The sequence below is a fragment of the Mytilus californianus genome, unplaced genomic scaffold, assembly GCF_021869535.1.
Source record: "Mytilus californianus isolate M0D057914Y unplaced genomic scaffold, xbMytCali1.0.p SCAF_4, whole genome shotgun sequence".
Lineage (NCBI taxonomy): Eukaryota > Metazoa > Mollusca > Bivalvia > Mytilida > Mytilidae > Mytilus > Mytilus californianus.
Window position 1 is genome coordinate 14550038 of NW_026262690.1, and position 26663 is coordinate 14576700.

A 26663-nucleotide genomic window follows, 5' to 3' on the forward strand; every position below is an offset into this window, starting at 1 on the left:
CACAGTGAGACTGTTTGCGGACGATACTGTGGTCTATTTGACAATTTCATCAGACAGCGACTGCCATAAACTCCAAGAAGACCTGGACAAACTGGCAAAATGGGAAGAACTCTGGAAAATGGAGTTCCATCCTGAAAAATGTAGTGTCCTCACAGTTACAAAAAAGAAAAAGCCAACCAAGTGGGACTATAAACTCCACAGCCATACTCTGGTGCATGAAACATAAACTAAATACCTAGGCTGCACCATCGCAAATGATCTAGATTGGGGAGAACATATAAACAACATCACAGGAAAAGCCAGCCGAAGCCTTGGTTTCCTACATAGAAACCTCCACATTAGCTCAAAATCCATCAAAGAGCATGCCTATAAAATATTAGTAAGACCGCAAATGGAATACGCCACGACAGTATGGGACCCGTACCAGCAAAACCACATAGATAAAATTGAAAAGGTACAAAGAAGAGCTGCACGATATGTAACCAGCAGACATAGAAATAGATCAAGTGTCAGCAACATGATAAATGAATTAGGATGGAAAAGCTTACAAACAAGACGAAAAGAAGCACGACTCATCATGTGTTACAAAATAACAAACGACCTTGTAGCCATAGACAAGAATAAATATCTACGAAACCAACAAGAAGCTCAAACCGGACAGGACAACATACTTACCTATTACAGCCAGCCACCAAAGACTGTAGGAAATGGTCCTTCTTCATAAACACCGTCAAGGATTGGAACAAACTGCCACCAGATACCGCCACAGCAAAGTCTCTTGAGATATTCAAGTCTCAAGTCACCAAAACCACAAACTAAATCATCAGAACAATTTGTTTTTATCCTGTTTTTAACCTGTTTTTAATCATGCGCAACTTGCCAGAATATTCATCATGTTGAATGTGGGCAGTATTTGGAAGAAGAAGATATGATCTAAAGTTAATATTATAAGCTTTCTTGTTTTGTTAAAACTTACACATTTGCTATTCGCCTAATTCAGGGGAATATAAGTAAGGGGGAGGGAAACCAATGATAATATGCTGGGAAGATCTTATTCGAACCTTTTTGAATTTTACCATCTCAAACGACTAAATATCAGAGATTATCGAAAAATAAATCGTATCTTGCCATTGGTTTAAAAACTTTACGTCAATATGACAATCATTTATAACATGAATATTGATATATTTGAACTCTATTATTCTAAAATTAAAAGGTCAATACACCGGTTTGTTTACTAGCTAACGCCGCGTATTAATCACAGCCATGCACATGTTTAACTGACTTGAGATATGATTATATATATATTTTAAAGTGGCAACATTTAAAAAAAAGACCTTAAATTTATTTGTTTCCGTTGTGCACATATTTTTTGTTAGTTATTAACGAATTGGTGACAGGTAATTTGCATTCGACCTGCAATGCTCCCTTACCGGGTAGTTGTATTCGAACTGTTCGTTGTTCAGTTACTCTGAGTCAGTGATGATAATTTCATTTTTTTCCGTCTTCATCTTTTTATAGACATTTGTTCTATTAATATATGGATGCATAATTTAGCTACTTATAACTGGGACTATTATACTAACATAGTATAATAGTCCCAGTTTATAACAAAAGCGGCTTAGTATGCATCTGAGACTACTATATCATGAACAGTGTTATAGTAGTCTCAGTATGCATGGAAAACAGAATAATTGAATGCAGTTTTCTATATTTTTTAGGACCACTGTATTTGTCAATGTGAAATCATATAATATATAGATATAAGAAGATGTGGTATGAGTGCCAATGAGACAACTCTCCATCCAAGTCAAAATTTAAAAAAAGTAAACCATTATAGGTGAAAGTACGGTCTTCAACACGGAGCCTTGGCTCACACCGAACAGTAAGCTATGAAGGGCCCCAAAAATTACTAGTGTAAAACCATTCAAACAGGATACAAAAAAAAAACATTATTGTGTCTTTTTCTTTTCTTGTCATCTTATCAATAAAATCAGAAGTCCATTATACTAGACTAGTCTAGTAATGGACTTCTGATAAAATCTATTAAAGAGTTTATAGAAAAAAGATGTGGAATGATTGCCAATGAGACAACTCTATAATTAAGAGACCAAATGACACAGAAATTCAAAAATGAACAAAGCCTTATAAAAGGCCCGGAAATGACAAATGTAAAACAAATAAAACGAGAAAACAAGCGGTCAAATTTATGTACAAAATAATGAACGAAAATCAAATATGTAACACAGCAACTAACGACAACCACTGAATTACAGGCTCCTGACTTGGGACAGGCACATATAGAATGTAGCGGGGTTAAACATATTAGCAGGCGCCAACCCTCCCCTAACCTGTGCTATGGAGGAATAGTACAACATAAGAACAAATCATAAACATCAGTTGAAAAAGGCTTAACTCATCAGATGGATATAAATAGAAATACATCTATAACAAAAACACAGACTCCTTGCATTCATTTAATAAACTAGCTAGATCCATCCTTTGACCACAACCTGTGATATATTCCAGGCGCGGATCAAGTCATTTTGAAAGTGGGTTTCATTGGGTTTTGTTTTTATACGACCGCAAAAAAATTTTGCGGTCGTATATTGGTATGACGGCCAACGTCGTCGTCCGAAGACACATTGGTTTTCGCACTCTAACTTTAGTTTAAGTGAGTGGATCTCTATGAAATTTTACCATAAGGTTCAATACCACAAAAGGAAGGTTGGGATTGATTTTGGGGGTTATGGTACCAACAGTTAAGGAATTAGGGGACAAAATAAAATTAAGCATTTTTGTAACTTCCAGACATAACTTGTGTGTTAGTGTATGGATCTCTCTGACACTGTACCACAAGGTTCCATATATATCACAAAGGGAATGCTGGGATTGATTTTGGGGGTAACAATAAGGCTGAAGTAATTTGGTTCACCTTATGTTCGGCATGACTTTAACAGATGACCATACAAATACTCAAAATCAAGGATAACAATAAGGCTGAAGTAATTTGGTTCAGTCACCGGTTTGTTAATAGTTAATAAACTATTCCCAGCTTCTATTATTTAATTAACTGTTGACACAGGGATATACGTCTCGTTGTAAGCAATTAAAATGATAAAATGGAAAGGTTAAAATAATTGCAAATACTTTTACACATTTTAACTAAGAAAAAATATTCCAAGTCATTCAATGCCAATGACCAGAGGCGCAAGGCTAACTAATCTCCATGGAAATGAGATATGCTAAGGTGCGAATCTAGAATTTAAAAAAAAAGAGGCCTGAGAGGGTTCGATCCAAGTCTATGCTTATACAACAGCATGCCAAATATGATCGAGTTCTTAAGTAACCTAAACACAGACTTGTTCAAACAGCGACACCACGCTATAAACATGTCTCACATTAATGAATTCATAGAGGCAAAACAAAAACCATCAAGAATGTTCATAACAACCAGGTGTTTGTTGGCATGCACCTCTTTCTTAAACATTTCATGAAACCTTATAATGAAAATCAGATTTCATATTTTTATATTGTGTAACACATAAAGGATAATCACCCTGGAATGTAATTTAGAAAATACCGTAACAATATGTTTTCACTGTATTACCTAACAAAAAGCCCAATATGGTTGCAAGAGCTAAACGGTATCAGATTGGTCTTAGCTTCAAAGAGCCAGTGAACCAATACAATCAAACCTGTAGGGTATCAGTGTTTGCGTTTGAAGTTCCCAATAAGTATTCTATTTTGGTTCCGATTGGAGACACACCATGGACTAATTGTCATCATAGGTGGTCAAACGTTCATATTTAAACCAAACAAGAACTTTTTCTTTTGTTCTAATTTCCAAAAGACTTCATAGACATATTGGTACAATATATATGTCTCTGAACACATGAAGTGAAATGAAATCAAACCATGAAGGAATATTCTATAATAATACCTATTGTGAATATTGCTATTGTGTTTAGTTTCAGTGAGTTGTCTGGTTTAAGAGGAAGCCTTGATAGTTGGTCATCTTGTTGGAATTATTTTACACTTTGTAATCTTTGTGTCTTCCATAGATTGCTACACAAGGCCATACATAACGTGACCTGTATTTTCTAGCATTTACATTGGTCTCTGCATGGTGGAAAGATGTCTCATTGGAGATCATACTACATCTCCCAATTTTATATTGATAATCATATAGATCCAAGAAAATAGAAGCTACAAGTATCATTCTATTAAACATACAAAATTTTTGAGAAAGACAATTCTGTACTTTTGGATATATGGTATTAATTATAGACAATTTCAGTCAACTTGAAATTTCACATAGACAGTTAATTTTTATGTGAGCCTGTCTGTTTTATTTAAATGGTTGATAATATATCATTTATCCATTTCATATCCTTGTGACATTAAAATATTCTGAGCATACATGTAACATGACATGGGAAGAAAGATAGTCAGACATACCAAATAGTTCTTATATTTGGGATATTACATGTGACTGTAATAATATATATGTTAATATTTTCATGATAGCAGGTCTAATAACCACTTGACTTGGTTTAAAAGATTTCTTGGATTATATGAAAAGGAAAGCTTTCATTTTTGATATGCAGCTTGAAAATGTTGAGTTGATGTCTATTAGCAATTTTAAGATCTGCCATGTCTGCTGTGCAGCTACATCTTGTTTCCTGGTATTTTAGAATTAATTGCATGCAGCCACAAAGGTCCAGGCCTGGTATTGTTCTTTTTTCTCTCTATTTTTTTATGCTCTTGTTAAAACAATTTTAAAATTTTTAACATCTTTTCTGGTAGCTCATTTTTACCTGAAAAAGAGAAGTCATATAATATCAATCAAGAATTAACAAAATTGGCATGTAATTACACATGTATAAAAGATCAGTGGCGGATCCACAAAATGTTCATAAGAGGGGGCCCACTCGAGTCATGATTCAGTGATTCCCTATATAATCAACCAAATTTTTCCCACAAAAGGGGGGGGGGGGGGGGACGGCCCGCTGCAACCCCCCTAAATCCACCTCTGAAAATAAAATTGTCTTACTGTTACTGCGGATTCATTTTAATATCAATTGTGTATACAGCAGAGAAAAACAGTCCAATAAAATTATATTTTCTAGAAGTATGTAAGATGAGTAATGTACTATTAACAAACAAGTCCATTTGCCTTGCTTATATACACAAATGACAAAAAAATGTTTTTTTAACTGAAATATAGAACTCTAATAAATGTTTGTACATTCACTGATAAGCTGATACGTCATTTCTAATAATTATTTCATATATGTACTTACACCTTAATATCAAAACAGTCTCTGTATGTACATGTATCTCTTTCTTTCCATTTCACATAACTCTACAATCAGAACAGCATCTGCAACAACCAAAATTTAAGGTTTATGACCCCTTCTGTAGCCATGTGAATTATGAAATTTTCAAGCTGCAATAGTATCAAAACAGCAAAGATAATGAATAATAGAGATGGGCTGTTTTGTACATATACCAAGGGGAAACTTCGTGCAAAGCATTTTTATTTATTGTTTCATTGCATTTAATAGAAAAGGGGGATTTTGTGGCAAATAAACCAAGATTTTTGTAGAAAATCCACAGACTTTAAAAAAGAGATTTTTGTTATAAAATTTTAAACATAGATTACTCACTTGTTTTTCTATGATATGCTAGCATTTATTGTTTACAAAAAGTCCTAAACAACTTTTAATTCCAAAAAACCTCATGCTGAGTCACTAAAGTCGAGTGCACCCTAGAAGGTGTACTTGAATTGGTCCATACATGTATTTATATTTGTTCTGACCAATATTTTGATTTATAAACTTGTCCTAAGGAAATCATTGCTAGCACTGCATGCAATATTCCTCTATCTATCAGGCATAGAATGGTCAAATATTAGATTACAAGGGAAAGGCTAGATTTTATTTAAAATTACATGTTTATCATTGAAACAACAAAAGGATACATAATTCTTAAAGAGCTCTAATTAAGAGCTCATGTTCCTTGCTATTAATATTTATATATGCAACCCGACTTTAAATAAAGATTACTTTACTATACTTTACTTTAAAGACTTTGTGAGACAAACTTGTCATATAATCAGAAATGTTATTTCAAACAAAGCTGTCCAGTCTTTTGTTTTTTATGGTCATCATCATGGATTAAAAAAAATCTGAGTAAATACTTAAAAGTTAATCACTTTAAATTTGGTTGCCTTTATGAAAGGAGCAAAAATGCTTACCATGTGCAGTATACAAAGATTTAATATTGACCTGGCAGCAGTGACAATTAAACAATGACTGAGAGCACAACATGGTACATTTTTGCAAAAAATATACATGACTATATCATTGTATATCAAGCAGTGTAAATTATATAATAAAATCTAGGATGATATTCACTTACATTCTGCCAACACTTAAAGTAGGAACTATTTCTAGGACTATCGTGACTGTGTGGTAAACAATTTGTGAGGTGGTGTTTGATTAGCATATCAATAGAACAACAACAATGTCAACATGCAACTGCAAACTCGTTATTTTGTTGATTGATTTTATTTTTGTCATTCAATATCGATTATTATAACTTTGTCAATCATTTGTAATGGATATTATGTCAAATAATCGAATAGTTTATCTTTTTATGTCATATTCTTGAAAAAGTGGAAATCGCAAGTACCTTGCGATTTCCTTTCGATATTTTTCAATAGCACAACTTTTTGGCCGTCTGGTTTCAAGAGTTTTTACAGTGCGATTATTATTGTCATTTAGATAGATCAAAAGACCATGTTATGAAATATTATGTGGCAGACTTACGTGTCATTCTGATATGTACGATCCGCTAAATCAACCTTTTTGTAAACATAAAACTTGATCTTCCCCGCATAAAAATGGCGTTTGCATTATAGAAAGGAGTTGTTTCCCCTTACTGCCTAATTCGGTTAAACTATGTTTTTTGATGACCAATTGAAAGTATAAATATTAAATCGATGACGGAAAAGTGTGGCCATATTCGGATGGAAAAAATTCTTCAAATTCGACCCCTTTTATATTAAACAAATGTGACTTCTTTTATTTCATTTCAACAAAAAGTGCTTTATACAGACATAATTAATAAACAGTAAGTATCTGCTATTTTTTAAATAAATTGGAGTATTTTCCGGGAAATTTGGTATCCGCATCCAGATATCTTTTCATTTTAAGAAGTGTTTCAACCTTCCGGTAGTTTCTTTATTTCTGTTTCTCTTGAAAATATAAAATAGGTAAGTAAACTGTTCAAAGGTGTATTAGATTTGACCAGTATTTTCGGATTCTTTACGTCATTGCTCTGTCTTTGACCAATGTATATCATTCCTTCATTCCTGGACTTAAACATCGGATTTAGGAAACTCCACCCAATACTTCAATAATTTACTTGGGCTTTGCCTTTGGTGGAGTCTCCTAAATCCGTTTTACAAACTGTCTTTCGAGACGCGACGGCCATACTTCCACGTCGTCCATAGGATGTCCATAGGACATACAATATAATAATAAAACAAGTAATATGAGGCAGGCTTTACCTGTGAAAGGGGACGAAGTCTGTATACATTATTTTTTAAATCATTAAAGCATATTTTAGCATCATAATCTGTTAAAAAAGAAACGGAAATACGGAAATGTTTCCGATGTTGGTCCTGTTGTTAGGGATTTTAGTTGTGATGTCATTTTCAATGTAAACAAAGAAACGCTATGATTTCATTAGTATGTTGATTTTTATATTGATTTATAGTTTTATTGAATTTCTTAATGTTATAAGGCTTGTTCCCATAATATTTTATTCAAATCTCGAGATAAACGATTTATAAAAGTAAACCATTATAGGTCAAAGTACGGTCTTCAACATGGAGCCTTGGCTCACACCGAACAGCAAGCTATAAAGGGCCCCAAAAATTACTATTGTAAAACCATTCAAACGGGAAAACCAATGGTCTAATCTATATAAAAAACGAGAAACACTTATGAACCACATCAACAAACGACAACTACTGAACATCAGATTCCTGACTTAGGACAGGTGCAAACAATTGCAGCGGGTTTAAACGTTTTAATGGTACTAAACCTTCACCCTTATGCTTATTTTCTAACATCCATTACAAACCTAGCTTGAGAAAGCCTATAGCTACATCATGTACATTCCTGGACTTTAGAAAACCCCTTGTTGGTCCTCCATGGCAGATCTTGGAAGGCCAAGCAAATCATATTCTACTGCATTTAAAAAAGACTTGTAGCACCTTACAACTTTTAGCAATTTCCTATGAAAAATGCATCCACAAAAAGGTACACTACATTTTAAATAGATAAATGAGAAAAAAACCAGATTGTCAATAATAGGTTTTAGACATTATAATCTGTTAATGTTACATATTTACATACATAATCTTTATGCCCTCCAAATATGAAACTATTTCCCAAATGAGAAACAATCCATCAGTTGAGTAATAAATAGATAGTGTTATAAATTAAAGAACCTTTTTACTAAACATGGCACAAAGGACAAGGTACGATAAGGCCTGTTTTTGGCCCCCCTATTTACTCATTTTTCAAATTCTGTTTTGGAGAGCTACTTATTATGTTGAAATATTCCCAGATGCTTGAAGTTTGTTTGTATGAACTTCAAACCACTTATTTTAGCAACTGGGTGAGGTGAGGGGGGTAAACTTTCTGTTATTATTCAAATATTGTCAATATTATTCACTTTGCAGGTGTTCCGTACGACGAATTTTTAGTTTTTAAGTGTGTGCGCCAACGTGACCCAGGATTTTTTTTATTCCAATGTCATAAGCACTGTTTTTGCTGTCTAAATCGCCGTAATTTTCTCCGGGTCACGTAGGCGCACCCTATTCAATTTTAGGAAACAATGACAAAAAAATCGTAATTTTTCCTTCTTTTGGCGTTTTTGATGCCCTTTGATCCCCCTATACTAACCTATTTTCTGAAATAAATGGTTTTGAAGTTCATCCAAACAAATTTCAAACCTAAGGGAATATTTTAACGTAGCTTTCCAAAACAGAATTTGAAAAATGAGAAAATAGGGGGGCCAAAAACGGGCCTTATCGTACCTTGTCCTTTATAGCAAATGCAATAATTTGTTCGTAAAGAACCATATTATCATTTAGGTTTTTTTTTTAAAGTCAGACTTAATAGCCTTGAAAATTGTCAATTCTGATAAGTTTTCATAGGCTTATATATAACTTCCCAGGCAATCAGTTGAGGACTATTCATCTAAACTTATGGAAAATTTGCTGCATTTTTCATGAAGATGTACCATTTCACGTTTTAAAATATAAAATGAGGATTAAAGAAAGAATCAACACTAGAAAAATATCCCTCATTTCATGAACAGTTACTTGGTGCTTTGTCCCCAAGGAGTAAATACTTTACATTTACCAAAAGTCTCATTTACTACATGAGAATAATTTTGTGCACTTGATTTCATCTAAAGATAATTATATAAAGATCATAGATGTCATATTTATTTCTTTTTAAGATACTGGAAGTCTGTCTGTTGTATATATCACAAAGTATCTTCATTCCTACAATACTTCATCCAAAGATACATGCATATGTAAACTCCCTAATTCATCTACTAAAATTTAATACTGAAAGATCTCATAAATGATGGAAGAACAAACAACAGAAGTAGGTTCAATCGCAACCCCACACAGACCAGAATCAGATGCTGCATTAGAAAGAACTTCATTGACAGAATCTACATTAGACAGATCTTTACCTACACCACAAAGACTAGAGGTACGTACTTGATATTACATTTTGGGTTGCAAAACATAACTGCAAGGTTGGCAAAAAAGCTTTAAATATCAGTATTGACCAGTCTGGTGGTAAATACTGGGAAATTATGGTCATTTGAATAATGATACAATAATCCAACATCACAAATATACTAAACATGGATACATGTACATGTACAAAATGTTTATGCAGGTCCGATTTAATCAGATAAAAGAAATACAAAAATTTTTGTGATTTGAATAGAAATAAAAAGGTTGTATCAGAAATTGGTGAGAGTAGTTAAATAACTTTTCCATTTTGGCTAAAAGTCACATGAATATTTTTCTTGTGATTAAAATATTATAGTGTAACGATCGTGACCCTGATAAACAATCAATACTGAAAAGTAATAAGCATGCATAATAAGTAAGATTTTATTTTGATAACAGAGCAATGTTTATTTGGATTTTTAGATTATATTTCCAAAATTTTAGACCAAATTTACATGAAACTTAAAGGGGCATTAGCTACAAATTGGAAGTGAAACAAGGGTAAACCATTTGGTTGACTGATTCAATCTACAAAAACTCATTCTTATACAGGTAAAAATGATTATTAACATATTTTTTAGACCTACAATATGAAGTCAAATAGACCTAGAAAAATTCAGTTGCATGAGTTCGCTATCTATTTATATCGGGTTATATGACTGTTGGCAGTCTTTGGAGGTCACCTCGATGGTTAATTAGATGGCGTCTAGACTAAAATACACACGAAATGCTGATACATATTATCAAGTCCATGCATCGTAAATTGTTTATTCTAGACTTTTTATTATTTGGATACACGTTTTAGTATGTTATAAATCAAATATGAGAATTTGATTCAAATTGGTGAACATGAATTTGACAACTAATGCCCCTTTAAAATATTGTCACATAAAATTTCAATAAATTTGGAGTCAGAAAAAATCAGACCAAACAGAGAGGCCAGTTAATACATTAAACAATTATACATTTTACAATTATTTTTTACAGGGTGATGGTTCACCAAGACCAAGTAGTTTAGATGAAGGCAGAAGAGAAGAATCATCTCAAAGGTCACGACCTTTCTCCATACAGTTTGAAATTGATGTTGTCCAGTTATTGTTGTTTATTTTATCAGTAGCCACTAGGCTTTGGAGACTAGGATTTCCTAGGGCTGTAGTGTAGGTATCATTTCATAATCGCTGTATGTGGGATTAAAGATAATATGTACAGTTCTAGAACCACTAACCTTACACAGTTTATCTTATAGATCTGTACTACATCTGTAACTCCACCAAAACCAGGGGTTATTTTAAGTGTTCTGGAAGGTTAATCAATTCCTGCTCCACATGTACTATCCTTTATAAATAATCTATTGATAAAAGCTGATTTTTCAATGACTCATTTCAAGTAATCTATGGTGTAAGATAATTGTGAAACAGTCACTTTTCATAAATTGATAGTAATTTGATAGTGATTTTAGTTGTATATAACAATTATTTCATATCTTTCTTAATACACAGCTACATGATGATACAGTAAAATATATAATATGTTTGATAATTTTTTTTCAGATTTGATGAATTACACTTTGCAAAATATGCTTCATTATACCTACAGAGAATTTTCTTCTTTGATTCACATCCTCCATTAGGAAAAATGCTCCTTGCTTTAGCAGGTTTGTATATATAGTGTTTGACAGAGGGATCCCTGAGGGAACATTATGGTATAGAATTTGGAAGTTTTTATAACGTCTTGGTACCACATCCTACAAGGGGGTCCACAGCTATGGGGAATATATCAGGTTTCGGCATATAATCTAAAAAATACCTGGATTTGTTTGTTTGTCATATGTTCCATTAAAACCAAATCAACTATTTATTAGAAAGTAGTTTTAAATTTCATATCAAGTACAAAAACATAGAATTTACTAAAAGAAACATTGCTCAGAATAATATTTGTAACAATGTAAACTAGTCAGTTAACCAAGAGAGGAAAAGGCATGATTTAATACATACTTTTTTGTAGCTATTTTAACCATCTAAATGTGTTAATTAAATTCAAGAGGTTTATAAAATAGATTGAAGACCTTTGATTTATCTGTGTTTAGAAATAATTTTATTTAATGGATTGAGTGACATTCATGTACTGTTAAGTTTTCAAATTAAAAAGGTTTTAGTTAAGGGTGATTCCTGTTAAAATGGACAACTTTATTTTTGGACATGGGTTGTGGGTCATTTGTACATGTCTCTTAGTTGAATGCAAAATTACTCAAAGCAAGTATGTTGGTTGTGTGGGAGGGAGAATTTTGGGAGTCCTTTCCTACCCTCCCACATTCATTTTAATAAAATAGTCTTAAAGTAAATATAAGAAAACAGTTATTTAGAATATATATTTTTCAGGTGGTTACAGTGGTTTTGAAGGTGACATAAACTTTGACAGAATTGGTGCAGGTAAGTGTTATTGTGTATACTATAAAACTGGATTGTCACAACATGATTTTATTACAACCTACAAACCTTAGAGTAAAGATTCTACAAGCAGGAAAATAGACAAATACATAAATAGGAGTTGTAATGAACATTTTTATAATTTTTGTTGCGCTAACAACCTAGAATTTCGATACTGGGCAATCCCATCATGTATCGTAAGCAATGTTCTCATTAAAAACTTAGATGTTTCAGCCACTTATTGGTATATTAAAAAGATAGGATATGGTAAAAATTAACTAGAATTAACATTAATTATTATATTTCATGTTTCTGCAGTGATATTTATTCTGTTAATACAAGAAATAAAAAGCATGACATTTTAGTTGTGGGTTGATATTTTAGGTAGATATATACTGTTAAACTGAGCACCATCTGTGTAGCTATAATGGTCAGCATCTTGTATTTTGTTGGTTGTTTTAAGTCAGAACTATATGCATGTATTTTTATGCCCCCGCCGTAGGAGAGGGGGCATTAAGTTTTACCCTTGTCCGTCTGTATGTCCTTCTATATGTCCCGAAATTGGTTTCCATTCTCTAACTTAGTTTGCCAAATGTTATGAAACTTATACACAATGCTTATTACCACAAAACACAGATCAAGTTTGAATTTGGGTGGCATCACTTTTACCTTTCTAGAGTTATGCCCTTTACAAATGAAAAAATTGCTGAATTTTTTGTTTCCTTTCTCTAACTTAAGTTTGCCTCAACCAAATTTTATGAAACTTATACATACATGTAAAGCTTATTACCACAAAACACAGATCAAGGTTGAATTTGGGTGGCGTCACTCTTACTGTTCTTGAGTTATGTCCCTATATAGCGTTATATGCAAGCGGGGGCATCATCTTGGGACACATTCCCCATTTATTTTTTTTATGTGGAAACATTAGGATCAAGTGAGAATTCTTTGTCTTCTTAGAAATAAACTTCATTAAAACATTTTCTCTCATTTTTTCAAGGTAAACTTAAGAAATACTAGAACACATCCGCGATGTCACAGGTCCGTGACTGAATAAAAGTACAAAAGCCTTATTTAAAGCCTGGATTTTTAGTATTTGTATTGTCGTCTACTGGTGGTTCATGCGGTTCGCCTGAAGTAATGTTACAATAATGGTTGTTATGACGACGTTATAGGTATAAATAGAAAGTGAAAGTGAAATAAGAATTAGGTTAAGTTAAAAGTGAAAGTTAGTCAATAAAGTTATTAACGATGTGGTTAGCTGCTATTCACACACATGTCTGTGTAGTTATTCTCATGGAGGTTTCTAGTGGTATTGTTGTAGAAATGATGGAAGTAGATCATAAAATGTCAGTTCATTTCCAAATTAGACAACACCTCACTGGTCATCCCGTACCAATTCAACTGGCTTCGCTCCGAGGGAGGTACTGCTTCAACAACGCATTTGGAAATCCTCCATGAGAATAACTACACAGGCGTGTGTGAATAGCAGCTAACCACATCGTTAATAACTTTATTGACTAACTTTCACTTTTAACTTAACTAAATTCTTATTTCACTTTCACTTTCTATTTATATATTTAACCAATAACAGTAAGATTTCGTTTTGACCATTGTTTAATTACACATTTTATTTGTACAATTTTTTCATAATAATTAATTTTTACAATTCTATCAAGATTAACATCAAAGCTTATACCTAATAACTTAAAACATGTTTCTCCCCATGTAATTATTATTAAATTTCATAGCTAGCACCGTCATATTAAACATAAAGGGAGATAGCAACTAAACTATAGAACATATATGTAAAAGACCCCTTCTGCAGATTTCATTAAGAGTGAGCTCTTTGGGACAGCTGCAGAGGCAATATTTGTTAGGGACCCCAAAATTTATTCTTTGGCAGTGACACTCAAAACTGTGGACGTTTAAGTTATATATGTCTACATTGGCTAGAGGTGAAGGGGGAAGGTTGAGCGCTCATAAAACCTGTTTAACCCAGCCGCATTTTTGCGTCTCTCCAAAGTCAGGAACCTCTAGCCTTTGTTGGTCTTGTATATTTTTTAATTTTGGTCCATCTATATGTTTTGGAGCATAGAATGGTGTCCATTTTCTTGATCTAGTGTACATTGTGTTTCGGGGCCTGCTCGGGGCTGCCTCTGGGTGTGGGATTTCTCATTGTGTTGAAGACCCATTGGTGGCCTTGGATTGACTTGTATATTTTGGTTGGGTTGTTGTCTCTTTGACACATTCCCCGTTTCCATTCTTTATTCTATACATGTAGCTGTCAAAGATACTTTTGTAAAAGAGACAAAAGACGCAGTTTTGGAATATGTAACTTCTTTCTAAAAAAGGGGTTAATCATACTAAAATGTACAATACCCAGCTGATATCTACTACAACATTTTTATCAAGGCTGCATGCAGGTAAAAAAGTAAACTTGTGACAGACAAGGCTTCCATGCTCATACCATAAAAACACATGCCATAACATTCCTTAAAACTGTTCCTTTATTTTTTGTAACAGCGGTATAGCTTATTGTAGAATAACGTCTTTCCAAATAAAAAAAAAAAATCCATATTATGATCTCCTTTGCCAGGAAGTTAACATAATGCCATAGAAAGACATCTATAGCATGCTTATTTTTGCGTTGTAGTAGTATTCAGATATACATACATTGAACAACTCGATTATTAACTATTTGGTATATATATGCACTCTCCGCTTGGGGTTGAATCACAAAGTTAACAAAGTTCAAAATTATTTAATTTATCACATAAAGCAAATAGCATATCACATTTCTGACTAATTCATGAGATATTTTCCTAAGTTAAATATGCAGTTGTGCCTATATCACCCTAAACCTTTGCGAAAGACGAAGAGTTAGCACTTGGTATGCTAATGAATATCCTTCATTCAAGCGTCACTGATGAGTCTAGAAAATATTATAAGCCTGGTACCTTTGATAAGTATTTACTTTAGGCCTACATGTAACACAGTGCCATATTCTGTGAGATGTCGATAATTTGCAAGTATATTTCATTTTGTCTACATGATTTATTTTCTTATGCTTGATTTGTTCAGTACGGTATACATTTTGTCTTATATCTTCAGTATATCCTGTTTTATTTTAGAAAATAAACAATGTCGCTCTCATGAAAGAAATTTAAGCGTGCATGACTTTGCAACATATAGACTCTTATGAATAAGTATCACATAACTCTTTCAAATCCTGCAATCAAAATACCGGGACCCTTCCTCATGCAGTGTATAACTAAGTTCGGGTACATATATGCTTTGTTTATTAAATGCGAAGTAAACCTGAAAATTCTGTTTCAAAAATCAGACGACACGACCGTTTATATATATATATATATAATTCTTAAGAAATTAGAGAAACTATAATTTTTGTAACTTGCAACTCGACCTTCGTAACTCGCAACTCTACCTTGCAACTCGACTTTCGTAACTTGCAACTCGACTTTTGTAACTCGCAACTTGGGCCTTTTCAACTCGCAACTTGGGCCTTTTCAACTCGCAACTTGGGCCTTTTCAACTCGCAACTTGCAATTTGACGATAAGAAACCCTCGAATAAACTCTTACCATGCGGTAATTGATGGGTGTTGTTGTCTTTATTATCGTTTTATTAAGAAATAGTAAGAAAACAAGAATGAACAGGAATGGGCACCTATTTTTTTCTTTTATTTCCTGAAAGCAATTGATTTTTAATAAATGTCCCCCTAAACTTTCAATTTCTATTATATTTATTTATTCATCAAACAATGATCCACTATATAATTATTATGATTTGAACACATATTGTTGAAAATGAGGATTGTGACTTTTTTCTATGTTAATTTATTTGAATGCTGTTACATAAGACCCCTCTGAGAAATAAATATTGTGGATAATATAAAAATAAGGAGATGTGGCATGATTTCCAATTTATGCTAAAAACAATTATCAAAAAAACAAATATGGTAGATAGCAACCAATGACAACCACTGAATTACAGGCTCCTGGCTTGGGACAGGCACACAAATAATGTGGTGAATTAAATATGTTTGTGGACCATCAACCCTCCGCTAACCTTGGGACAGTGCTGTAATAGAACAATATAAGAACAAACAGTAAATATCAGTTAGAAAAAGACTTGACTCATCAGATCGGCATGAAGCGCAACAAAAAATGTCTGTGTCTATCACAATAACCATTGATTTATTTCAGAGTTTTCACCACAGTTCCCAGTTTACCAGCTGAGATTACCACCAGCATTGATGGGTAGTTTAGTGGTACCTATAATATATCAAATCTGTGTGGAACTGAAAATGTCAAGATGGTCTGCATTGTTAGCAGGAATATTTGTTTTATTAGGTAAGTATATCTATTTCTTTTTTGACTAGGTTGTAAAGAGTGTACATTTGGCATAGAGAAAAGTAAATGTCAGATGGCATGGCTTTTTTTTTCTTCATGTGACAAAATTCAAAGTAGGAAAGACATAGGTAGAATTTTTCAACAGTGTTAACCAATGAAAATACCTCAATTTCAATCCCCACTTTCACCTAGGATGACAAAAAGTTGTAATAAAGTTGTTCATAATTATAATGAGACCTTGTGGGCTTGTTATTGTCACCTTTCCTTGATTTCATTTTCATATTTCCAGGGATCTCCATGACCTGTTTTATGATGGCGCACCACCATCGTTAAATGATCTTCCGCCATTGTCAAATGATCCATGCCATTGTTAAATTATCTTCCGCAACCGTCAAATGATCCACGCCATCGTTAAATTATCTTCCGCCATCGTCAAATGATCCACACCATTGTGAAGTAACTGCGCTATGACTGAAAGGTGAAGTCAAAATTTGTTTTTGTTTTGCTAGCCGCCGCCATTTTTGTGAGCAATTATAATCAATTGCATGTAATTGCAAAACTATTATTGTATTATAATCTAAAGGGTCCTCCTGATTACAGTTTTAAAGCCCCAAGGGATATCCCGCTGAAGATCGCTAATCACTTGTACAGGTAGATCGACACACCTGACAGGAGAACACTTGATCAAGATAGACGATTAATTGCATTATTTAACTACGTTCCAGCAAATGCTAATGCAAATTTAGATTAAAAAATAAAATTTAAATCCAAGAATTTAAAAACAGAACACAATCTCATGCCAAATAAATTGAGTACAACAATTATCGATTATATTGAATCACTTTACAAGTTTAAAAGTAAATACATGAATATTTACTGCAACTTGATAATCTGAATAAAATTTCATATCGTAATTCCGAATTCATTTCGTAGTTTACAATCAAATTAATACGTCAAGTTTATATTCAGAATCGAAAGATGCATGTAACATAGTTAATGACTATGAAATTTGCAATTTAAAGTCATTAAAACCATTTAAGTTGTAAACGTTTGCCCTCCAAATCTTTATTCAGCGTTTTACAAAACCGGTACGAAACTTCTTGTTGTTGATGCTGCAAATCGTCGTTCCCAGTTTGTGACTTCTGAAAAAGTGAAAAAAAAGAACCTGATTTATAAGTCCAAGAATATTACCAAAATAGCAAGAAAACAACTTGGGAACCATAAAGACAGCTAGTGGTCATTCTTGATTAAGGGGCAGCCATGCAGGCTTGACATTGAAATTGTTACAAATGACAATTAATGAAAATATTTCTGTTACTCTATAATGAAATAAATATGATAAGTAATATATCAGTCTGTTCATCATTCCTTACAATGAAAATGATCCCTGTGTTTCAGTGGTCAGGTTAATTCTTCTAGATGAAATATGTCCCTTGTTAGATATACATGGTAGAAAAGCAATATATAATAAGTGGATATGTTCTGAGGAGTCTTTTAAAAGTCTTTGACATATGCCATATGGCATTGACCTCATTTCAAGCTCTGTTGGTCATGTCAAGTTTAGTATAAGGTCTGTTCCTCATTAACTATACATAATACATCAACCAAATTCAATATTTGGATTGGTTGTAATGGGTGTATGTCAATCTGTCTGACTCTTTATCATTTGGTCTTAGTTTGAGAGTTCATTTTAGTGTTTCAACAACAATTTTATAGTTTTAGCTTTTCAAAAATACTGTATTAATGATATTATGTAAATTGAATTTAGTATCAAATGGTTGGAAATCAGCTAATATATGATAATTGATTTGCTAGTTAGTTTTTTGTGTGTGTTTTTTAATGCCCCTACAGTAGGCGACGAAGGGCATTAACATTAAGTGTTACCCTTGACCTTCCGTCTTTCCGTCCATCCATTCGTCCCATTTTCATTTGTTTGAAGCTTGTGGGGGGGGGGGGGGGGGGCATTCATGTCATCAGACACATTCTTCTTTTATTTTATATATTTATATTCTCTTCTATTTCCAGACAATGCATTATTAGTGCAGTCAAGATTTATGTTGATGGAAGGAATGTTGTTATTTTTCATGTGTCTTTCAATTTACAGTTTTCTCAAGTTCAGGAGTTTGACACACAGGTAAGGTGGTAAAAAGAAAATAATCTTACGGTCAATATAAAGGTCAAATGAAACAATTATTTTAACATACTGTATGCTATTTGCTAACATATGTAGTGTGAAGTACAATCAATGGAGATACATTTATATTATAAATTTTGTGATTTTCACTTGTCTTGTCAAAGTGGACTGCAGATGATAGCATAACATGTCTTCCTTAGACTGTACATTACTTGTGCTTTTGTAACCACACTGTGTATTTTCACATATAACTGCTTGCAGGTAACATGCTTAAATTTTATAGTTATGAATGTTTTGGAAAACTGAAAATTTTATTTCTTCTCAGATATGTATTTGTTTAAGAGATAACTCTTATCGGAATATACAATCATGATCTTTTTATACCTCTTATTTTGCAGAGAATTTTCAGTGCCATGGTTTTTCTGGTTATTTTTGACAGGGATTTCATACACCTGCACACTAAGGTAAGTTCTACATACCTCTACACTAAAAATATGTTTCCTACACTTCTACACTAAGTTAAGTGCAACAAACCAGTACATTTGTGTGAGATTCATACTCTGGTAAATACTAGACTTCCTGCTCAACAAGTTGGCTCTGGCATTAAGTTGTACAAGCCAAAGTGAGTGCAAGATTATGGATATGACAAATGAAATATATCCATGGTGTTCTTTGACAGATATTTGGTAAAAACTTAAAGTAGTGTGGACTTTCTTGAATTCTTAAAGAAAAGATTCTTATAAATGCTGTCATGTAAAATTGACACAAGTGAAAATTATCATTGCAAATAAAAGCAAATAATAGTTTAAAAATATTAGATCTAAAACCTTGTGCCAATTTTACATGACGACGACTGTAAAAGGAAAAAGGCATCTAGTGGTTAACATATGGTTTTCAACAATAGACAAGTGTGTATACAATGTCAAGCTCTAAATTGTCCTGAGGTTCAAAAGGTGTATTAATTCAACGAAACTCAAGTTTTGGAATATTGTACCAGCATGAAATGTAATGGTCACTACTGAAGTCATTTGTTTTGTCAAACAGTCTAGTTATCAAGTGACTTTCACTGTCAGACCGCACCAGCTTACTATTTTGCTTTGTTTTCCAATGTGAAGTATATCAGATTTTGTGCAATTATTTTAATAAGATTGTTGTTTATTTCCAGTGTGATGATGATGGATGGCTGCTTAATGTCCAGCAACAAATTAATATGCATATTCAGGACGAGAACATGTTAATGTAATATGAATATTAACCCTGCTTTGTACTAGACTGACACTCTGATCACGATTTTTAATGTGCTAGTTCACAAGGTAACAGTCCACAGGAAGACATGTCACCTTACCCGGACACATTATTCTGACTCCTAGCAGAACAGTCTTTGCTCTTACTCCTTGATACTACGTGCTTAGCAGAGAAGCAGCAAATACCAATTTTGAAGTCTTTGGTTTGACCTGGCCTGGGTTTGAACTCACGACCTCCCGATTTTCAGTGTGAAGTATGTAGGAATTTTTACAGCTTTTGTAATATCATTGTTGTTTATTTTCAGTGTGAAGTATGTAGGATTTTTCACAGCTTTTGTAATATTATTGTTGTTTATTTTCAGTGTGAAGTATGTAGAGTTTTTTCAGCTTTTGTAATATTATTGTTGTTTATTTTCAGTGTGAAGTATGTAGGATTTTTCACAGAGTTCGTAATATTATTATTGTTTATTTTCAGTGTGAAGTATGTAGAATGCTTGAAATATAATTGTTGTTTATTTTCAGTGTGAAGTATATAGGAATTTTTACAGCTTTTAATATATTATTGTCGTTTATTTTCAGTGTGAAGTATGTAGGATTTTTCTCAGCCTTTGTAATATTATTGTTGTTTATTTTCAGTGTGAAATATGTAGAATTTTTCAGAGCTTTTGTAATGTAATTGTTGTTCATTTTTTAGTGTGAAGTATGTAGAATGTTTCACAGAATTTGAAATATTATTGTTGTTTATTTTCAGTGTGAAGTATGTTGGATTTTTCACAGTGATTGTGATATTATTATTGTTTATTTTCAGTGTGAAGTATGTAGGATTTTTTACAGCGTTTGTAATATTATTGTTATGTGCCAAAGATTTCTGGTTTATGCTGGCTGATAATTACAGATCTGATGTAAGTGTGATCTTAGACAGTGGAGAAGGTTTGCTCTTTATATTACAAAGATTAAACCTTTTGTGGATTCATGATCATTTGGGAGTTACTAAGTTTCATTGATTTCTGGATGATTGTGAACCACAAATTGAAGTGTTCAACAAAATTACAAAGGTTCTATTAACTTGTATGTAGCATTGTCCAAACCATGAAATTAAGTATCCAGTAAATACAATTATTTCTCAAGCCAGGAAACTTGGTACCTATGAATTGAAAAGAAATTTTGTTTAATGAAAATTAATATTTGACGTGAAGATAATGTGAAAACCTGTACTTATTCCTGATGTCAAAAGGTTTTACTAAGTGATTGTTCAACACAAACATTTATACATCCTGATCGAAAAATACCATAGTTGCAGTTCAATTACAAATCTTAGGTTAGTTTGGAAATTTGAAATAGCTCAAGGTATGATTTTAACTTGACTATTTCACCACAATGAATGTATTAAGTAAAGGAATACCAAAACAACTAGAGATATAGAAAGCATTAAGGGTTAAAACACATTCATTTGAAAATCAGATTGATTAGTGAAATTAATACTCTTGTGAACTTTTATTAGTAATAATTGAATCATTCCAATAAAAGAAAAATGCAAATAAATTTGTGAGTGAGTGAAAAGAAATATTCAGTTTGATGCACATGAGATGAAACTTTCATGAAAAAAAAAACAAGGAGATTACTGCATTTATTGTTTTTTCTTCTACTTCATAGTTACTGTGAAGTTTTTCAAAGATTTAATAAAAAAACTTACACTTTATATCAATGCTTTTATTCTTTCAAATTAAGAATGTTCATTTGTTATATTTCAGTTTAATTTGATAAAGCACCTTTTTGCAAGACTGACCTTCCTGATTGGAGTTCCAGTTACTTTCTATATTCTCATGTTTTATATTCATTTGAGTATCTTGATCAAAGCTGGACCTCATGACAATATAATGACCAGTGCCTTTCAAGCTAGTTTAGAGGTAAGTTGTATGGGCTTTAGATTGACCTGTCACAACAATACTTGATGGTCAAAGTATGTCATTTTATAAAATACCATTAACTATGTTTGCTAATTGGTAAGATTTAGGTTTTAAAAAAATGCATTAATGTTTTATCCAAGATATTGAAGATAATCATATACTTCATAACTCCAGACTGGAGGTATGTTATATTAGAGTGTACATCCAATAAAATATGTAAATTAGCAGAAGAAATTTTTGACTAAATTTTAAAAATCTCTAGCTTAGGAACTCAATCATTAGATGGGCATTTACAAGTCTATTGTGACTGGCTCTGAAGTATTATAAATTCAGAAATTTTTGTGATGTTTTTATTATTGCAAAAAAAAAGTGAAGACGGGATACGCTTTGCAAAAATAAAAACTCACATTTAAAATTTTGAAAGCATTCTTGAATGCAGCATTTCATGAAATAGTTTTTATTTATCTTGCATTTTTGTCCTTTGTCCAAGAAATGATATTTTTTCACAAACAATTTCTGAATTAACAGTATGTATTATGCATGTAAATATGTCTATAAAGATTGGATAATTTAAGTTATCAATGATAAAGAAAAATTTATCCCAATTGTATGGCTTCTGAATTACAAATCAACAGAATTGTATTTTAATAATAAAAAAACCAAGAAATACAAGACGAATGTACCTGACCTAGTTTTCCTTTTATTCCTATATATTATTAGTTACACAGTGTGCTAGTGACCTAATACGATAGATACAGGGTCAGTAAATTTCATATGGGGTGAGAGCGAAGTATAACTGGTCAAAAGCTCCAGATTATTTCAGTATTTGTTATTTGAGAGATATGTATATCATATTAGGTCACTAGCATTTTTGTATAACAAATTTATCTTATCGACTATCTTAACATGTTGAATTCAGACTAGGGGCCTAATAAAATGATAAAATCTTCAGTATTAAGAACCTACTTTCATTGGTCTGTACAAAAACGAGTACCAAAATTAACAATTTGTTAGCCTTTAATGTGTTTTCTGCATTTATTTTCAATCGTTCATCATCAATTTTTTCATCAGTTGTCTAGGCGAAACGCTTCCGAAACGCTTCAGATTTTTCTTCAACATCATGTTGTTTTTATGAGGAACGTAACACTGCTACTAACCATGTTTTAAAATAAAACATGCCCATTAACTCTATATTAAATATACAGGGTCTCCACATGTTTGCTTTTAACCAATAATATTCCTAGAAGTTATAGGAGGTAAGATAAATATATTTATGTAATCAAAATCTCTCAAATTGAGGTAAATAACAAATACTGAAATAATCTGGAGCTTTTAACCAGTCATACTGGTCTTCTTCAACGAACTATATTATTGATATATTAATAACTTTTAAACTTTTAACATAGAACACAATACAAATCCTGAAAAGAGAACATTGCGTTTTTGTATTAATTCCATGCAGCTTGTATGACATTATACAAAGTTTCTCTATTGTATTACAGTTTGTATCGTCTCCACAAATTATTTCTAGAGTAATCTGTGGAATTAGAATGCATCGCACCAGATTCCAGTTTCTTTCTATATATAAGCAATAAATTAAGCAGAGATCTTTGATACAGCATATTGCCAATCTTGCCTACATATATATTTACCAATTCACTAATGATAAGAGACCATTGTAAATATATCTGAAGCTTATAATGAAGACCTCTTTACTAAAGACAGCTGCATATACAACAAATATTTCTGTTCTATTATATACAGTTTTGACAGTATCTGCTTCTGTTCTTTTTATAAATAGGTTTGATGGTATCTATATTTGTTCTATTGTCAGGGTGGATTAGCAGCTTTAACAAAAGGACAGCCATTACATGTATCCTTTGGATCTCAGATCACCTTACGTCCAACTTACCATGCAGGAGGAAAGCCGTGCTGGTTACATTCCCATGCCCATGTTTATCCGTTACGTTACTCCGATGGACGTGGTAGTAGTCACCAACAACAGGTCACATGTTATGTATTTAAGGACATCAATAACTGGTGGATAGTTAAACATCCTGACAGGTAAACTTATCGTATAATGTGTAGATTATTTACTAAAATCTTCTTGATTCAAACTAGATATTAAACAAATGGGATGTCATCATGGTCATGTATACTTGCTTCTTTTCAGGTAAATCTCTTCAAACAGTCCTTGTTAGAAACTGGCAATTGACTGTCAAATTCTGATGTGGTAGAGGCACTCATGACTAAAATTTGTTGGTTGATAAATAGAGAATATCATATAGCTTTTTCAATGTCACATCTTATCAACCCGAGACACCAATATGATCCTAAGAGCTCCACACAAGGGATTATATTGGTCGAGGGTTGATACGGTGTGTGATATTGAAAAAGTCATATCATATACACTTTATTATATACCTCAAGTAGATGTTTTCTAAGTGACATGACATATTTAAGATTAGGGGTTTGATAAAGCCTTTGCAACTGTAACTAATATCAATGACATGATGTCATACAGATTAGGGGTGTGATCAAGCCTTTGTAATTGTGACTGATAAAGCACGATTGCCATTGATCGTATTACACATACAATTCACCTGTATTTACTACTAAGTATATAGTAAATGGTTTTACAGCATACCAAACCACCCCTTGAATTAAAGTACTGATCAGTTCCAATTTGAAAATGATTCCTGGGCTAAAGTAAAAGCACACATAAAGTTACAAGAGGCAAAATCATCTGCTTTATACAACCTTAAAAAAGTGATTTTCAAGCTAAAATCATTTGGAAAAAGTATTAGAATTCTTGCAAATTCTTGCAACATGGCACAATTGACCACTTAAAAAGTTAACGCTTGACTGTTTTACCTGCAGAGTTCTTAAAACTATTGTAACAAGTATCATTTATTTTAGAAGTAAGTCATTTAGTCGGTTAACAGAGAAAATTTGATATTTCAGTGATTCCATGGTGGTAGATGACCCCCCAAAACCTATACAACATGGAGATGTGATACAATTGGTTCATGGTATAACAAGCAGAGCTCTCAATAGGTCAGTAACTTAGTTTAGGTACCGTAATATTTCAGTGATTCCATGGTTGATCACCCCATCCACCAACCTATACAACATGGGATGTGATACAATAGGTATAACTAGTGGAGCTCTCAATAGGTCAGTTACAGAACTTTATGTAATTCGATAAAACCATTTAAAAAAAAGCATTGCCAACATGTTCTGAGAAACCTCTTTTATCAAAGGAAAAATATAACTCTTTGTGTTCATGTCCTAGCAATAACTTAAGTTAAAATAAATATTGATTATTTTCATGTCTGCTGTTCAGAGTAATCATCCTTGTATGATTGGGAAATGGCAATGTATGTGGTTTCTGTGCGATAACTTGAGAATGCTTGATTGAATCCTTTCAAAGTTTAATATAGTGCTTCTCATGACAAAATGAAGGCCAAAAAAATGAGCACTCATTCATTATTTGCCTGTCCCTAGGCTGTTTGTTTTCTCGTTTGAATTGATTCACATGTTTCATGTCTGTGCCTTATATAGGTGGTAACCGTATATGGTATGGGTTTTGTTCATTGTGGGACCTGCAAACATGTTTAACAACGACACATTCTGTATGTGCCTGAGTTAGGAGCCTGTAATTCAGTGGTTGTTGTTTGTTGCTGTTTTTGGAAAATGACGCTATCAGCGGCATGTTTCCGATACCATTGACCAGAACTTACGGAAGTCGATTATTGCCTCCGCCTACCGCACTCGGTTTCATATTTACTATTTTACATACTAACTGGAATCTGCTTGTATTACGCTACACTCGAACAAAGTGTTGTAGTCGGACGGGAACCAGTTTACATACTTTATTTTATTTACCAAAAAGATATCTTGACCTGTCCATATGTTTTTTGTTATTAAATGGTATTTGGAGCTATCCCTTTGTTATATTTTTCATATTTATTCGAGCTTTCACTTTATGCACATGTCTTAAAATCGTAAACAATCGGTATGTATACATGATAAATAGATCCGTTCTGTTATGGTGTTGGACTTTTTACCCCCCAATGATCAGCAATCGCTAGACAAAATAGTTCTCCTAAATAATGTCAGCCTTTCATGCCATTTCAACTTTACAATCATTAAAAAAAGTGAAAATCAGAATCATTTTGATATCCAATGGATAGAAACTGGTCTTTATCCAGATTTATGAAGATTTTAAAAATCGGAAATTAGTAATACGGTTATACCCATGCGGTGCATATGAATCTTTGTTTACAAAACAGGATTTCGGAACGTCTCTAGTTTTTAGATCGTAAGTCACGATAAACTCAAACTGAAAGTAAAAACAGTTGTTTGTAAGACGCAGGTTTACTCACCATAAACAAGCTGAAACGTTCAGTATGGCATATATCTTAGGTTAAAGACGGTCCCATTCATTTAAAAAGCATTTTGAAAGTAGACGATGGGATTATTTCAGGTTTGGGGAACGAGTAAATTATCACAAAGTTCATTTCTTGACGACCTCATAATTTCATCATGTCCATGGTACAAATCGATTTTTAAAGGCAGTGCTTTAATGCCTTTCTAGTTGCCGTGTTAATCTTTCTTTCCGCGATATCCAACTTATCTACGTGGGGGGTCATTAGGCTCCAAGTAGATCCGGAAAATGTTGATTCTCTCCTCTTCTTATTGTGATATAAAATGTTTTTTGTTTCATTTCATTTACA

General features: G+C 32.7%; 1 protein-coding gene and 1 long non-coding RNA gene across 2 annotated transcripts in view; one reads left to right on the forward strand and one right to left on the reverse strand.

The window, feature by feature from the left end:
* Positions 1–4205: 4205 nt before the first annotated feature.
* Positions 4206–6946, reverse strand: LOC127737530 (uncharacterized). Its single transcript, XR_007999612.1, has 3 exons — positions 6837–6946; positions 5307–5386; positions 4206–4820 (listed from the first exon to the last, which is right to left on the reverse strand). It is a non-coding gene; the product is annotated as an uncharacterized LOC127737530 (long non-coding RNA).
* A 2604-nt stretch (positions 6947–9550) lies between these two features.
* Positions 9551–26663, forward strand: part of LOC127737521 (protein O-mannosyl-transferase 1-like) — a 41911-nt gene continuing 24798 nt past the window's right edge. The window contains exons 1-11 of the mRNA XM_052248314.1: positions 9551–9809; positions 10826–10995; positions 11389–11492; positions 12217–12267; positions 16493–16639; positions 18665–18773; positions 19172–19237; positions 20826–20919; positions 21769–21924; positions 23759–23988; positions 24889–24981. Of these exons, the coding sequence (XP_052104274.1) occupies positions 9675–9809; positions 10826–10995; positions 11389–11492; positions 12217–12267; positions 16493–16639; positions 18665–18773; positions 19172–19237; positions 20826–20919; positions 21769–21924; positions 23759–23988; positions 24889–24981 (1355 nt within the window). The 5' untranslated portion in view covers positions 9551–9674. The remainder of the gene's footprint in view (positions 9810–10825; positions 10996–11388; positions 11493–12216; positions 12268–16492; positions 16640–18664; positions 18774–19171; positions 19238–20825; positions 20920–21768; positions 21925–23758; positions 23989–24888; positions 24982–26663) is intronic.